The following is a 16,283-nucleotide window of genomic DNA, read 5'->3' as shown; positions in this document are numbered from 1 at the left end:
GCAATGGTGGTACAAGCCTTGTTGGAGTAACCAACGGGTGCTTGATTTGACCTAAGGCCCACCCCAGGAGATAGAACCCCTACTTGACACTGTGTGGGTGATCAAGAACTGTAGTCTAGATAGCCCAGAGACCTAGGCTAAAACTGAATATTTCTGGTCTATAAAAAGCAAAACAAAACAACAACAACCACACACACACACACACACACACACACACACACACACACCCAAAACAAAACAAACCATCTAACCAACAACCAAACAATCAAACAAAACCCACACAAACACACACACAAAAAAGATGCATAAAGCTATCAGGTGACAAATCATATTTAAGCAAGTGGAAGAGGCACACCTCACATCTTAATGGGACCTCCATTAAAACTGAGTGTAGCTGGGAACAAAATGAAACAGCCATGCAGGGTAGTTAGGGGCATGGTCTCTCCTGGACACAAACCAGGCACTGTTTGTGAAATACGAAGTACAAATTATAACAATGCCTGTTAGACACTAGCCACTGAGGCAGGTTATATACTTTTTCTCACTTCCCCTACCGAATCTCTTGATGTCCTTAGAGATGAGAAAAGTTAGTCTTGTCCAAGTTTTCAGAGCTAGCAGGTGACAAATCAGGTTGCCTAGGCAGGCTGAAAACTATTTCCCAGAAAGCAGCAATGGACTCTTCAGAGAGGTGAATGCTTTTAGCTTATTACTGACTGGAACGTCCCTAGGTCACAGGCCACCAATGGATCTCAGTTATAGTAATGCCTCCTGTGAGATGCTCTTCACTTCCTCCCTATCAGCCTCAGTCTCTTCTACAGGGGAAGAAGTGGCGTGATCCCAATGCTCCTCAACCCCACCTGTACATTAGAATCCCCTGAAGAGGATTCCCTCTCATACCTGGACCCACTTCCTGCCAACCAGATAAGTATCTCCAGGATGAATCGATCTTGCACTGGAATAACATAGAAAGCTTCCCAGTGTCTATTAAGAGCCAGGGGCTTGAGCTGGGCATGGTGACACACACCTTTAATCCCAGCGCTCTGGGAGACAGAGGCAGGAGGATCGCTGTGAGTTCGAGGCCAGCCTGGTCCACAAAGCGAGTCCAGGACAGCCAAGGCTACACAGAGAAACCCAGTCTCGAAAAACAAAAGCAAACAAACAAAAAGAGTCACGGGTGTTCTGAGGCTAAACGCCCTCCCGTTGTCCTCAGTGTACCTTGAACTCGATCCCCAATAGAAGGGAGAAGAGGGTTGAATTCACCATGCTACCTCTGAAAGGTTTTCAATCTACCAAGTCTGACCAAAACACTACAGCTGCCCATGCTTTTAAGGCATCTTCCTGAAGGAGGGCAGGGAGAGTCGCATCTGTTCCTAGAGATCAACACACGTGGCCTCTTTATGTCACAGCTGCTAAAGTCTGGGAGCACCACGAATTCCATCTGTCTTACCTGAATGTCTGAGGTATTGCATGTTGGCACCGAACGTCCAACCTCTGGGGAGGAGATGCCAGGCTAGGAGATGGAGTTTGCTTGTGGAGCCTTTGCACTTGCCATCTCTTGCAAGAGATAGTTATTTTAGACTTTCTTTGGAGAAGACCCTCCCCTGTCGTTCCAGGGCTCTAGGTGAGAGCTGGGTTTCAGTGCGCCTGCCTGTGGCCTTAGCCATCTGCCTTCTCTCCAGGAAGCCATCTGTCTAGCTGCTCTGTTGGAACATATGTTGGGGTTGCTGACATGCACACCACAGCTGCTCTTCCTCCAGGCCTCGAATAAGTTTTGCCTTCCTCATCTCTTGACAGTGCTGTCAGTCTCGCTTTTGGTGGATACTGACAGCACCTTGCTTTGCAGATACGTCTCATAGGAGATGCCAGCTTTCACTTTTCACATCCCGGTTAGTCTAGGTGCATCACCTAAGGTCACATTAGGTTAGAAAGAGTGTAATGACACAGGAAAAGCTGTGCTTTCATGCCAGTGAATTTGAGGCCTTTTGTTTGAAGAGCAAAGCAGGAATAAAAAGCCAAGGTCGTGCATGGATACAGCACCTGCCTGTACCTGATGTGGGTTGTCTGTAAGGATGTGGCCAAAAAGTCATCATGTTGGTAGCTACAAGGGACTGTCTCCTTGTAGTTTATGGAGATAAAAATGTTAAGTAGTTTACTGTGAAATTAATGCTTCAAGTAAAAGACTTCCCCACCTACACTATTCGTTTTACTTGCTTTCACTGCACAATGTGTCTATCATATTTTCCATTTTTCATCATTGTTCCCTTCTTTGTTTGATACTAATAGACTCTCTGATGTTTCTCTACAGGATGATTTTTCAAAAGCATCCCAGAAGATGAATACTTCTATGTCCAGTTGTCCTTGGGAAGGAGTCTCTACTTATTATACCACAATTTTTCACAGATGCTGGTGTACCTCAATTCTCAGTAAAGGACAGTCACTCATCTCACATGGAGATGGCCCATCAAGGTGCCTTTATGAAGCATAAATTCCAGGACAGGATCGGATTTTGGAAATACAACTTGGTACTCAAGTCACTAACTGCTGTCATCAGTGAGTCTTAGAATAAGCTTTGTCCAACTCAGTTTTGAGACCCCCAGGGATTTTCACCAGCTATGGATGCCCTTCTTTGCCCTTTGTGTGGAACAGAATACAATGTTTGTGGCTCTTAAAACAAAAGCCTCAGGAGTGAGATGACTTACCTAAAAAGGAAGAGCAGTTGTATAATGTTCTTATCTATCATCCACCCATGGGGTCTTTAAAAAAATAATATTACATTAATTCTCCAAAAGGAGACTCAGATTAGCAGAGTGGGCTAGAAAACAGGAGGTGAGACACCGAGGAGTTCACCAAACCATCAACAGTAAATACCATTAAGGTAAAAGGATGGAAAAAAGTGTTCCAGCAAATGGAACAATGAGTCTTTAAAAAAAAAAACCACTCATCACTACCAGGCAATTTATAGTTGAGTTTATTTTCTTTGCAATTAATGAAGAGGCAAATTGCTTCTTGTATAAAAGAGATGTTAAGTGGAAACATTAACAGTTTCCATAAAGTTTTTAAAGTTAAATGTATTAAGTGACAAATGTTAAAATTTATTAAGCACCTGTACAGGTAGGAAATTGAAGAGTGGATACAACACGAAAAAGACAGTTTTTTGCTTGATTTCAAGATCCCAAAGTGGAAGAAGTGGAGTCTGCATGCTTATTTTCAGGTGTGTGTGTGTGTGGGGGGGAAGATTTGGGGAAATGTTCCCTGAGACAACACATTAGTGCCAGGAGCCTTAGCATTTATTTGCCACAGCACTTTTTGTTTGTCTCTGTTCAGGATGAGAACAACCGTGCTTCTCCCTTGCAGGTGAGATGAGTGACTGTGTTTCTATGCTCTGACCTCATAACGGAGTCATTGAATACACAGTAAGAATGGAGAGGTTTGTTTTTCTAACTGAAGTTTTATGTACATGAAAAAAAAATTCTGGTAGAGAAGCCGGGGCTCCAGGAGGTTTGCCTAGAATTATACTCATGAAGACTAGTGTTTTTCTTCAAGTGTGCTCTTCTCTGTTGCAGGTCACATAAAGAAAACTCCAGAGACTGCAGGATGGGCGAGAGAAGTTAGAAGGGGAACCAAGCAAGATCAAACAGCAAGAAACTAAGCCAACATATGCTGTTAGTTTATTGGAGAAAAAGCTTTAAATACGGTAGTTACAGTATTCTACCGTAATACTGTAATTACGGTAGAAGCTTAATGATAGCATCTATTGGAAGACTAGAGTTGGACATGCCTGCGTATGACCCCGATCCCAACACTCAGCAGACTGAGGCAGGAGGATCACAAGTTCCAGCCATCCTGAGATGCACAACAAAAGCTGGTCTCAAAAAAATCAATCATCAATCAATCAATACATCTGGAAGTGTTTGCCCCAAATAAAAGCAGTTATTTTTTTTAAAAGCAGTTATTTTAATGGATAGATTTATGTTACATGTTAAAATCAAAGCAGAAGATTTAGAAAGAGAAAAGTGATCACTAATGCAGTTTATTATCATCGAATGCTAAATTGCGTGGTGAAGTTACATGGAGTGTCCTGCCTTAGAGAAGAAAAGAGGACCGTGCACAGATGAGTCACTTAGAAAAAATACAACTCACAGATTGGGTTTTGTGAACATCAGTCACACTCATTGGTTCCAGACTTCGAGACCACAGTGCCAAAAGGGAGAAGGAAAGAGATGGAGGCAGAAGTTCTAACTCAATTGAAAGCTCTCCCTCTCTCTCTCTCTCTCCCTCTCTCTCTCTCTCTCTCTTTGCCTCTCTCCCTCTCTCTCCACCCTTCTCCTCTCCTCTCCTCTTCCACCCCCTCTTCTTAAAAACAACAAACCTCAGAGTTCCTTTCTTTCAACTGGTTGGATAGTTCCTGAGAGATTCTTGGCTCAGCAGGCCTTGTCTCAAAGACAAAAAAAAAAAAAAAGCACTGAAATGCCAAAAAATTATTTTGGCTTTGGAAGCCGAGTTGAAAATGGCGTTGCTTGGGTCAACTGCTCAGTCAGCCCTGGCTTTGCCCTCAGATTTCTAAGCTACTTCTGCTGGAAGTCAGCTAACAGGGAAAACAGAGAGCAAATCTCCATTACTGGAGTTTGGGTACTCGTCACAGAGGAAATTCTTTCTTAGAGCCAGCTGCAGCACATGAGTGATTTTGACACATAACTTTTTAATGAACGGGAGTGTTTGACCTCTAGCCTGGAAGGATAAATTGAAGAAGACAATCTCCAATTGCACACTGAAGCTCCTGCCAAGTTCTCCCCCCACCACATCTTTGGCTGGTCTTGCCATCTCTGTCTTCATACTATACCTTTGGATGTCCCCTCTGCTTCCCCCCCCCCACCACCACATCTTTGGCTATCTTATCCACCTCCCTCCCTCACCACACCTTTAGATGTCTTCTCTCTTCCCTCCTCTCACCAGCGGTGGTAAGCACTCCTGGTTCCTTTTGTGTCTCGTAGACAGCACTGATGACAACATGAAGCTGAAAATGATGGCATCTTGGTGAATGTGTTGTCATGCCCATTTCTGTCTCAGTAACGATTCTTGGATAACTCAGTGATTACAAGTAGAAGGAAGGGAGTTGGATAGACATAATAAAGAAGCACGTTGCAGCTCCACCAAAGCAGAACCTTTTTCATGCCTAGGATCCATGAACACAACAGTATGGCTAGAAGAGGGCTGGAATTCATTCAACAGTTCACTTATTTGACATGTAGCCACTGAGAGTCAACACATGCCAGACATTATTCAAATATTAAGGTTGTAATAGCAAACAAAGAGAAAACTCTCTGCCTGTGCCTTCCCCAGGGAGACAGAAAATAATTAAGAAGAGGCAGTGTGCTTATCACAGAGGTGATATTTCGGTAAATCCCAGGAGAGGGAGGGAGTAAACCTTATGGTTTTGGAGGAGAGTATTTCAGAAAGAGGGAACAACAAAAGCAGAGGCTGCCCCTAAATGTCTGAAGAGCAGGAAGGGATGAGGAAGCTGGGTGTTAAGGGAAGAACTGACAGGCAAAGATGGAGGTAGGTTTGCATAGCCTTGTAGAACACGGGACATGACTTTCGCTTTCCCGGAGTGAGATCACCAAGTCACCAGAGGTCCTCAGACTGAGAGCGATGCCAGTAGCTGCATTGTACTGGATGCTCGGAAGGTTAGACTGCAAGAGGATGAATTAGCTTTTAGAAAATGAGGATGATAGTGTGGACCCGGATAGCAGCAGGTATGGGGGTAAGGTGGTGGGAAGACTAGTTTACAGGTGCAGCTAGTAGGGCGTTTGTGATGAATAGGTTTGAGTTGTGAGAGGAGGAAGTGGGACGGTACAAATGTTGATCAGAGCATTCGGAAGGATGAGGCTGCTATAAGCTGAGATAAGGAAGACGATGAGGTTTTGTGGGTTTGGGGATTGTACAAGGAACTCGGCCATGGAAGTGTTAGACACGAGATTTCAACCAAAGATTTAAATAGGGAGTCGGATATGGGAGATCAGACTTCATTGAACCTGAGCGTCATGAGGATGCAGATGTACCTTGGAAGCTATGAGGTCAGCAGGAAGGAAGTGCAGCTAAAGATACCCCAGCGAGTGGAAGATGGGGGGAAACCAGCAAAGGAGTCTGCGCAGGAAGAGCCGGAGGCAGGGGAATTAGGTAAGGCCATTTATAGGATCCCAATCAAGCTAGAGTTTCAAGATGCGGGAAAACTAACAAATAAACAGACATTAAGTCTTGAAACTGGACTATGGGATCCAGCAGGCGGCAGGTTGGGAAGGATCCTTGACAAGACAGCATCTGCAAAGTGCTGCGGGTGAACCCCAAATGTTACGAACGTGTGAAGTGGAGAACAAGTAAAAGTAGTGGGGTACAAGGCAGATCGCCTCCCAAGGGCCTCTCATCTTTGCTTCAGTATCTTGTATAATTTTAGCCCCTCTGACAAAGGACCAGGACGTATGCAGTTTCCATTCGGGTCCATTCTAAGATTTGTTGAAGACACCAAGCACTGTTGGTTTCCACTAGAAAACAGACTATTCACTGTGGCCTCATTCAAGTTTGAGTTCATAACAGTTAAAGATGCTTTTCTCCTGGGTCTCCTGATCTCACTTTGCTATTTTTTTTAAAAATAAAAATTTATAGCTAAGTAGCAGCATGGATTATGTAAGTTTCTCTCCAGTGTATTGAGCTTTTGATTATATAGCATTTTTCTAAAAGCAACCAAACAGAAGCAGGAATAAACCCAATGGTTTGTACAGGGCTCTCTAGCCAAGCTGAAAACCAACAGAAATGCATCTTAAAAATGGGTTATATGACGCTGGGCCAAAGACAAGACCTGAAATTGTGAGTTAAATGAGTTAGACCCACTCCTTCCTAGCTTTGAACGTTTGGACGCTAACTTTAACTTCCTTGTACTGCAGTTTGGGCTAGAAAGAACTAGGGTGACGGCAACTATTTCACTCTGTTATTTCAATGGTTGAGTCAACTTTCACATGGCAGATGTCCAGTCATACTAAAGCCTGTGCCGGCCCTGGTGTTGATAAGTGACTTCTAACCTTCATGCTTTGCCTGAACTCTCTCAGACGGCGTAAGACTAGACTGGATACTGTCGCTGCCATTTTACTGAGACGAAGCAGAGGTTCTGAGGCACTCAGGGATTGGACCAGAGGCATCTGCTGGCATTGAGAACAAAAAGAAGGTGTCTGTCCTGACCCTCAAGTCGCCATCATGGTGCCCACAATTCTGACATGGTGTCGAGATTTAGTTAGGCATGGAGGAGCAGTTGCATTGTACCACAGCCTGCTAACTCAGACTCACTCTGCTCTAGGGGGTATGAATGAATGGGTCAGGGGTGAGTGGATCATGGGGGGGAGGGGGGAGGGGGACACACAGGAGAGAGAGAAAAGAAGACTCAGGGTACCACACAGCTCCATGCCCTGACCTCTGATTTTTCTATTTCTTAGACACTGCTGCACACCGACAAGCTGCAGACGTATCAGCTGTGCTCATGGCTGTGAGGGCAAGAACTCTTACCAGACTCAGATCTTTGAGTCCTGGGAAGAACCTTAGATGCTATTTGTTTAAGATCTGCATTTTGGAGACTAGGGGCGTTAATTGGAAAACTGTGCCAGGTGTTGGCCTTAGCTAGCGTCAGGAATAGCAGCACTGCTGCCCAACCTGAAGCTACGCGCAGGTTCTTTCTCCTACACTATACCACACTGCCACTCACCGTGTGGTCATGGCATGGTATGACATGGAAAATCAAAATTCCAAAGGGATTTCTCAATTAGGGAAGTAAGATGAATTTATTCTCACTCCTCTATTACAGCATTAAAAAGTCCTCAAACACTTCATAAACAGTAGCTCGAGTCACCCCTGGATCAAGTTTCCTCATTTGCGGTTTAAGTGCTTAAAGACAAAGTGACTTTAAAGCTGCTCCTGAGAGGACCCAATTATCTGATAAGTGATTCAAAGACCACACACACGCTCACGTACACACACACACATACATACACACACGTAAAAACAGACCTCTTTATAAATGATGTCTGACAAGGAAAGAGATATTTATGGCATAGGAGCTCTGAAAAATGTAATTATTTATCCTTTCACAGTTAATGAAAGAAATTGAAATTGAGGCTTTCATTTCAAATCCTTTTTATCTGGGTGAAACTTTAATTTTACATAATTAAATTGACTTCACAGTTCAGTGTGTTAAAATATGCAATTAAACAGCATATCAAGGTTAAATGCCGACTGCTGTTGGCTCATTTAGAAACCGGGCTGCAGTACTCCTCAACAAGAAGAAACACCTGCCCAGCCTAGCACTGTCGTCCCTGTGTCAGGGACCACACAGCCCTGGCCTGGGTCCCCCAGGTTCCCTAGGGAGGAGGGGCCTGTGGGTTTTTCTTTTTCCTTAATGGCCAAATCTGACACAAGGTGACTGGATTTAAGCAGTTTTAATTTTTCTCTGTTTTTCATTAAAACCTTTTCTTTTCATTAAAAATTATGTTAAAGCTGCTCCTGAGAGGACCCAATTATCCGATAAGTGATTTCAAAGACCACACATACACACACACACACACACACACACACACACACACACACACACACACAGGTAGAAACAGACCTCTTTGTAAATGATGTCTGACAAGGAAAGAGATATTTCACAAATATTACCCTGTCACTCCCAGTGGGCTCCATAGATGGCCCTGTGTGTGTGTGTGTGTGTGTGTGTGTGTGTGTGTGTGTGTGTGTGTGAGAGAGAGAGAGAGAGAGAGAGAGAGAGAGAGAGAGAGAGAGAGAGAGAGAGGGCGCACTTGGATCCTCAAGTTGTGATTTTCCATAAAACAGATGCTGCTCTTGATTTCAACCTAAGGGCAGAAGCACAGCAATGTGGCTGCTTTGCTTTGGTTGAAGGTATGAGAAAATGCCTTTGCTTACATTTTTTTCCTCATTCCACAATTTACAATCTGTTCCAGCTGAGGTATCTCTCAAGTGAGCTTTGTGCTCTTGGGCAAGAGGAGCCTCAAGAAATACTGGAGGGTGAGCTGAAGGGGGCCTGGGGCAAACACACTGAAAATGTTTCCTGGGTGATAGCTGTAACTGGCTGAGGTGAGGACTTTTAGGTACATACCCCTCCTGTTTTCTCACAGAATAGCATCTTTGTGATGGTTATTTTAGGATCCAGTAGCATCTAATTTCCTTTCTGTGTTGAGATCCCATGAGTGGAGTACGGTCAGCAATTAGAAACAAATTCTTTTCTCTGTGATGGATGTGGCAGATATATATATATATTTGTTTTTTGTTTTTTGAGACAAGGTTTCCTCTGTGTAGCCTTGGCTGTCCTGTACTCACTTTGTAGACCAGGTTGGCCTCGAACTCACAGTGATCCGCCTGCCTCTGCCTCCTGAGTGCTGGGATTAAAGGCGTGCGCCACCATGCCTGGCTCTGTGGCAGAGATTTTGTTTTATCCCATTAGGGTGCCTTCTGAGAAGGACTCATGGGTCTAAGTAATATCCTTGCTACAATGACACATAGGAAACCTGGATTTATATGGTGGCTCTTTCAAATAAAGCAGTGGACGTGTTGTAGAGTTGGTGCAGTAGCTCCAGACAAGGTGTGGTCCTCAGGAGTCTGTCTTCTGTCCTGATCACGTCTTGTTCCTTCCTATGCATCTGCTACTTTCAAAATGCATAGAAGATGCTACAGTGTGCCGTGGTAGTGGTGTAGAAATGCAAACATTCTTTACTTTTTTCAGCCGTGGCTTCACATATAGCACTGCCTGGCTCCCTAGCACCAGAAAACATCTGGAGTGAATACATTCTTCTAAAATTCTGAGCCAGGACTACATTTGTCATCATATTAATATGTTACCATGGAACCAAAACAAAGATTTTTTCCCCCAAGAGACATTTTGGTAGTTTTATCAGTAAAAACTGATACTGGAAAGTATTTTAATTAGTCAACAGTGATATTAATACATCCATGCAGTTATAAGGACACCAATTAATATATAATCAGTTTTATAACTGCAAATTAGGTTCATAGACATCAAATATAGAATCCTTGATTGGCCTCAGGTAATCTGAGTTTGGAAGTTTCAACCTTGAACAAATTACTAAATAATACCAAACAACAAAGGCTTCTTTGTACAGCAAGAGTAAATTTTAGATCACCTCTCAGGAACATGTAGGTTTGGTTAAATTACATACAAGGATTAGAAATCTTGACCGGGTTTATAGAGACTTAGTGCATAACGGCCTGGCAAGTCTGCATAGCAAAATTGTTTTTACTTTCTCAGAGTCGCAGATTAAGGCACTTGGACTGAGACACTGATGGTCTCATCACATGGTCTGTCGCTTTCTCTGCTTCCTTGGATCACTCTGTTCTGCAGCGGATGATCTGCTACTGACTTTAACTGCATTTTTTCTGAGTTTTCTTGTATTTGTGGTCAAAGAGGATCTGAGAAGTCAGAAGTTTTCAGTGTGACTTTGAACATTAAAGGGAACAAACAATGTTCTGGCCAATTGCTAGAGGCCAGAAGGATCCAAGTGTTTGTAGAACAATGTAGTTTTCCACCCATTCCTTCCAGAGAGGTAATTTGACAGATTTGAACTGTCCTTACCATTGAATATGGAGGGAAGAAGACAGAAATGGAGTATCCCCAACAGACCAGAGAGACAGATGAGAGCTCCAAACAGAGCATCAAATCAAGGAGTGCATGACTAATATACGCACATATGAAAACAACCACACGCATAGCACGGCAGAACACGAAGAAAAGAGAAGAACAAATATAAGGGATGAGGAAAAACTGAAGACGCAAGTTATGAAAGCAATTTTTTTCTAGTTGTAATGTTATCACAGAATTCTTGTTTTGGTTTTGGTGGTGGAGAAATACATAAAATATATTCAGTATTGAAAGTATAAAATCTAATGTGAAACTCCATGGCTTCTCTTTAGAATACTAATTCTAACTGCATAGGAGTCCATTAAGTTGTGAAGACTTTGGGTCTGATAAATTATGGTGTATACAGTTTTTACGTTTTTGTAGATTTTTTAAAAAAAATTAAGCTCATAAAAATTGACTAATAAGTGCACAGAAAGGACTAAATCTGTGACAGAAACAAAACTGTAACTGTTATCTTTATAGCGAGTGTTCTTTAAATCTGGAGAGAGCAACTCTGAGGGAAAGGTAGCTTTGTTTTTTGTAAGTCTTAGCGGCATTCCCTGTAAAAGTTATTTTTATGCCTAGAACATTCTAGGCATAAAGATGAGATGAAGTAAACTAAGCTGAGCCTATAAGCCAGAGGATGAAAGCTCCTGGGTGTCTGCTGCCCTCTTGGTGACTCCATTTACCTTTCCATGTTCAGAACTTTGCAAGCATGGACAATGATGGCCACATGTGAGGCTGGCTATGTGACCATTACACAAGAATATATTTACAGTAGAGGCCTGTTAAACATAGTGAGGCATGCTTCCAATTAGCACCTACCTGAAGCCATACCTAAGTTTTAGAATTCAAGGATGGATTTCACTCCTTTTTAGGAACAAAAAGCTGGAAGGAAGCCCTCAGGTGGAGGTGACAATGCAACTGCAAAGCATGAAGCTTGAAGGTGACATAAAGAGCTAGGCGTGGTGGCACATGCCCACAGGCTAAAGACTCATGGGGCTGCATCAGAGAGGAGGCTCAAGAGCTTGAGGTCAGTCTGGCCTATAGAGCAAGACCCAGTCTCAAAAATCAACCAACCTACCCCTCAACAGAAGGAACTCCCAACCTCATAATATAAAGATGAAATGCATTACACAAATCTAAAGCTATAACAGATTATTGGCATTAAAATTCTACCCTAAAAACAGGTTTGGGAGTGTGGAAGTAAAAGTGCAAGATTTACCTTGGATAATGGCATACTGGCTTTTAGGTCACCTACTTTGATATACCTAGGCATTAATCACCAGTTTCCTTGTATTTCAGTAGACAGCTTCCTTCTGAAAAGAAGTCTGAGGAATTGGTTACCCAGATAACACATTGGGAAGTCCAGCCAGTGGGGGTGCTGCTATAACCCCCATAACTCCCCCAACCCACAAGACAAGTTTGAATTCGGATCGAGTGCTTGCAATGGGTTTTAGATATCTCAAAGACACACTCCTGGAGAAACAGGCACATCCACAGAGAGGGAAGCACAGGCACATCCACAGAGAGGGAAGCACATCCCATTTGATCAAATAGACACCCCTCCCCAAGGCTGCCTCTTAGTCATCGACTCCTGACAGCTAAGGCATTAGAGAAGGAAAGCTACTTAAACTGTCACAACGGACTTGGAGAGCCCCAGAAAGGTAAGTGTATCAGAAGAGTAAGAAAACGCAGTGCTATACTCAGGTCTTGCAAATGTCTTGAGTCTGCAGAGAAGTCTTAGTTAGACTCAAGAAGCATTAACAATGCAAAGGAGAGCCTCGGGGGGCGCGGGGGAGGTGGGGGCGGGGACGAGGACTTGGTTGTCAGGAGCAGGAGGGCGGCTGTTTCATTTGTTTTTGGGTTAGCTTTTGAGCTTGAGGCATTCAGTGAGAGTTCCTTAAGTAATCTTACCTTTGTTTTCTGCCTTTAGTTCCTCTGCCATCAAGCTGTCTTGTCGGTTCCCGAGCACAAACGCTAGAAACGAGAGGATCAGGGCGTCCAGTATTCCAATGATAGCCAGGATGTAAGCCCAGCGCACCGAGCAGGCCCCGAGGGTGTATTTGTCCGTCTTCTCCCCGCACATCCGTTTTACTTCATCCGAATCCCAGCCATCAGGAAAAATCATACAGCCAAGCACAAGGCAGGCAGCTTAGCGAGAGAAAGACAGAAGGAAAAAGAAGGTACACATTTTACTTTCAAAACTATTGATATTGCTCGTCAGACATTTCCAATTCTCACCACTGTTTCTTGCCCCGCCTTCCCCCGCCTGCAGCAGACCCTGGACTAGGATGCAGAGAGATCCCGGGGCCTGTCCTTTACAGTGAGCCCATGCACTGTGAGGTAAGTTAAGGTAGATGGAGCCATGAGAACATATTGAGAAGCTGAACTTTTGCGCACATCTGCAGGAAGGCTTCCATTGCAAACCGAACCGTCGTACGGCAGGATGACAATTCAGTGCTGCTTTGAAGAGCAATGGCAGCAGCCAGAGACGGGATCAGGATAACATGGAAAACAGCAGAGTGCACACTGGCTTTGAATCTCTGGAAAAGTAACACTGTGGTTCCCACCTGTGTCCAGACAGTTCTCGAAACTCTCTTTACCGTGCGCAGCACGTATTGATACTTTCTATTCTAGTCTCCATTCTATTTAATATTTGTATATATTATATTTATCATATCATATCATATCATATCATATTATATTATATTATATTATATTACATTCCCCTTCTCTTTCATCCCTCCAAACCCTTTCATTCCATGTACTCTCTTGCTCTAATTGAAATTCTTGGTTTCTTTTTCTTTAATTGTTTATGTGTATCTCTTGTTTTCTCATATATATATATATGTGTGTGTGTGTGTGTATGCATATATAATCCATTACATATTCCTAAATAAATAAATACAACCTACTTAGTACGCATAATGCTACACATATATGTGTAATTTCAGGGCTGACTGTTTGGTATTGGATAGCCAATTGCTGTGCCTTTCCCTGGAGGAGATTGTTCTCTCACTGTCAGGAGTCCTTAGCTGCCTGTAGTTCTCTGTGTAGTGTTGAGGCTTCCTGTGCTGTCCCCCACCTATGTCAGCATGCCTATTGGTGTTGTCTTTGTTCAGGCTATATTTAGGGGGCTGTGCTCAACAACAACAACAACAACAACAACAACAACAACAACAACAACCAACAGTACCCCCTCCCTTCATCCCTTTATGTGAATATATGTGTGCTGCGTTTCTCTCTCTCTCTCTCTCTCTCTCTCTCTCTCTCTCTCTCTGTGCAGGTTCAAGCCAGAGGTCAACGTAAAGTGTCTATTCTTAGTTGTTCTCTAACGTTTTATTTTTTAAAGATGTATTCTCCTCTCATACCTTACGTTTCCACCAGTTTTCCCTCCCTCCACTACCTTCGCCCAGTACAAAAGCATTTGGAACCAATCCGCACCCCAATACCTGCCTCCGCCGCCCTTCCCCCAGATCCTCTCCTCCTCTGTTCCCCTTCAGAAAAGAGCAGGCACCCCAAGGACATCAAGCAAGCATGGCATAGCAAGTTACAAGAAGACTAGACACAAAACCTTGTATCCAGGTGGGATGAGGCAACCCAGGAGAAGGAAAGGGCCCCAAGAGCAGGCACAGAGTTGGAGACATCCCACTGGAGTCCCACAAGAACACCAAGCCACACAACACAACATATATGCTGAGGACCTAGCTTAGACCCGCACAGGCTTCGTGATTGTCACTTCAAGCTCTGTGAGCCCCTATGAGCCCCTCTTAGCTGATTCTGTCACCTGTGTTCTCCTGGTGTCCTCAACCCCTCTGGCTCCTTACAGCCTCTCTCCCTCCACCCCTCCCCCTTCCTGGTGTTTCCCCAAGCTCCTCCACCTAATGCTTAGTTGCTGATCTGTGTATCTGCTTCCACAAGCTGCTGGATGGAGCCTCTCGGATGATGATTGGGCGCTGATCTACCTTTATTTTTTTGAGACAGGGTTTATCACTAAATCTGACTCCTAGTGAGTCAGCTAGGCTAACTAGCCAATGAGCTTCGGGGATTCAGACTGGATTACAGGCACTGGTGCATTCTGGGAATCCAATCTTATGCTCTCATGCTTATGCAGCAGGGACTTTTCTGACTGAAAAAAAAAATCCCCATGTCTTTTAAAAATTTTTTCTTTTGAGACAATCTGGCTATTAGTAGTCCAAGCTGGTGCTTTGACCCATGATCCCCCTGTTCTAGGCTGTGAAGTGCTGTGGTTAGGGGCAGAAGCCACCATACCTGGCTCCAAATTCTTTTTCATTTAGGACACTGCCCTTCTACAAGCCCTCATAGGCATTGTTTATACTTAGTTTAGAATCTTCGTTGATTTTTCTTTGTTGTTAAGGTTATGCATTTACAAATATTGTCTCAATTAAGAGACTAAGCTTTCTGAGAAGAGAAACTTTGGCCATTTGTCATATTCATAGAATGTAAAACAATGAATATCTCAAACAAAAGAGGCATTAAAATATGCTTGAATGAAAAAATGGATGAGTAAATAAATGGTTATAATATCTGAATCTGATACACTAAAATGTAGTTAGTCACAGTCAATAACACCATTAGGCTATGGCCCAATATAGTTAAAGAGAGATTCAAATTAGGAGGCATTCAGAGACAATTTTTTGTGACTAGACAACAGATTCCACATATTTGAGGTGGATTTCAATGCAGTGTGTTGGGTGAACTGAAACTATTATTGTCACATCCTGGCTTTCTCAGCACTAAGTGCACAGCATATGCTCTACCACATTATCTAGCGCAGACTATCCGTGCTGTACCAGATGCTGTGTCCATAAGCAGAATTAACTTTATTTTGGACAATGCAGAAAATCTTTGAGTCTAAACTATATTTGAAAAACTTCTAAATTACTTTAATATTTAAAAAATATCTAAAATATATATCCACCAGTTAAACATCTGAGTTTTTTTTTTCCATTCAGCGTTGACTATGCCTGAGTGGACTCTATTGAGTCTGTAGGGCATATACCAAGTAGTAGTCTAGCTGGTGAAAATGTGGTACATATACACAATGCAATCTATTCAGATGTATAGAAAATTGAAACCATGAAAATTTCAGGTAAATGGATAAAACTGGAACATATTATATTGAGTGAAGTAACCCAGACCAAGAAAGCCAAATGCCTCATGGTCTCTCTTACTTGTGCATTCTAGCTCCCAATTGAATCCTTAGATTTGATTAGATAGACTGTAGAAACTAGGAACATCTATATAACCTGTAGATTTAATTATATAGCGAAGAAACCAGGAATATAGAAAGGGACTGGTGTGTGTGTGTGTCTGCGTGTGTGCGTGCATGTGCATGTGTGTGCATGCGTGTGTGTGCATGTGCTCTAGAGCTGGGGATAGTAGGATGTGGGTGCTATAAAGGGGGACAACAGGACAAGGAAACTTTATCAAAGAGAAAAGAGGGAAGCAGAGATAAATAAAAACAAGGATGTCCGACAAAGTCATAGGAAAGTTTCTTTTATAAGTTTACTTAAAATACATATATAGTATATATGTGTATACATATACATACACAAACACATGCATG

General features: G+C 43.0%; 1 protein-coding gene across 3 annotated transcripts in view; it reads right to left on the bottom strand.

The window, feature by feature from the left end:
- Nucleotides 1-16,283, bottom strand: part of LHFPL3 (LHFPL tetraspan subfamily member 3) — a 470,489-nt gene that overhangs the window by 135,625 nt on the left and 318,581 nt on the right. For 2 of the 3 annotated variants that reach the window (XM_084788072.1, XM_084788071.1), the window contains exon 2: nucleotides 12,608-12,844. In XM_084788072.1, the coding sequence (XP_084644198.1) occupies nucleotides 12,608-12,844 (237 nt within the window). Of the gene's footprint in view, nucleotides 1-4,908; nucleotides 5,015-12,607; nucleotides 12,845-16,283 lie in introns of those variants that run through there. The other variant, XM_084788070.1, reaches the window with a different exon arrangement.

Source organism: Acomys minous (genome assembly GCF_964271855.1).
Source record: "Acomys minous genome assembly, chromosome: 6".
Classification (NCBI taxonomy): domain Eukaryota; kingdom Metazoa; phylum Chordata; class Mammalia; order Rodentia; family Muridae; genus Acomys; species Acomys minous.
This window is presented reverse-complemented; position numbering and strand designations above follow the sequence as displayed.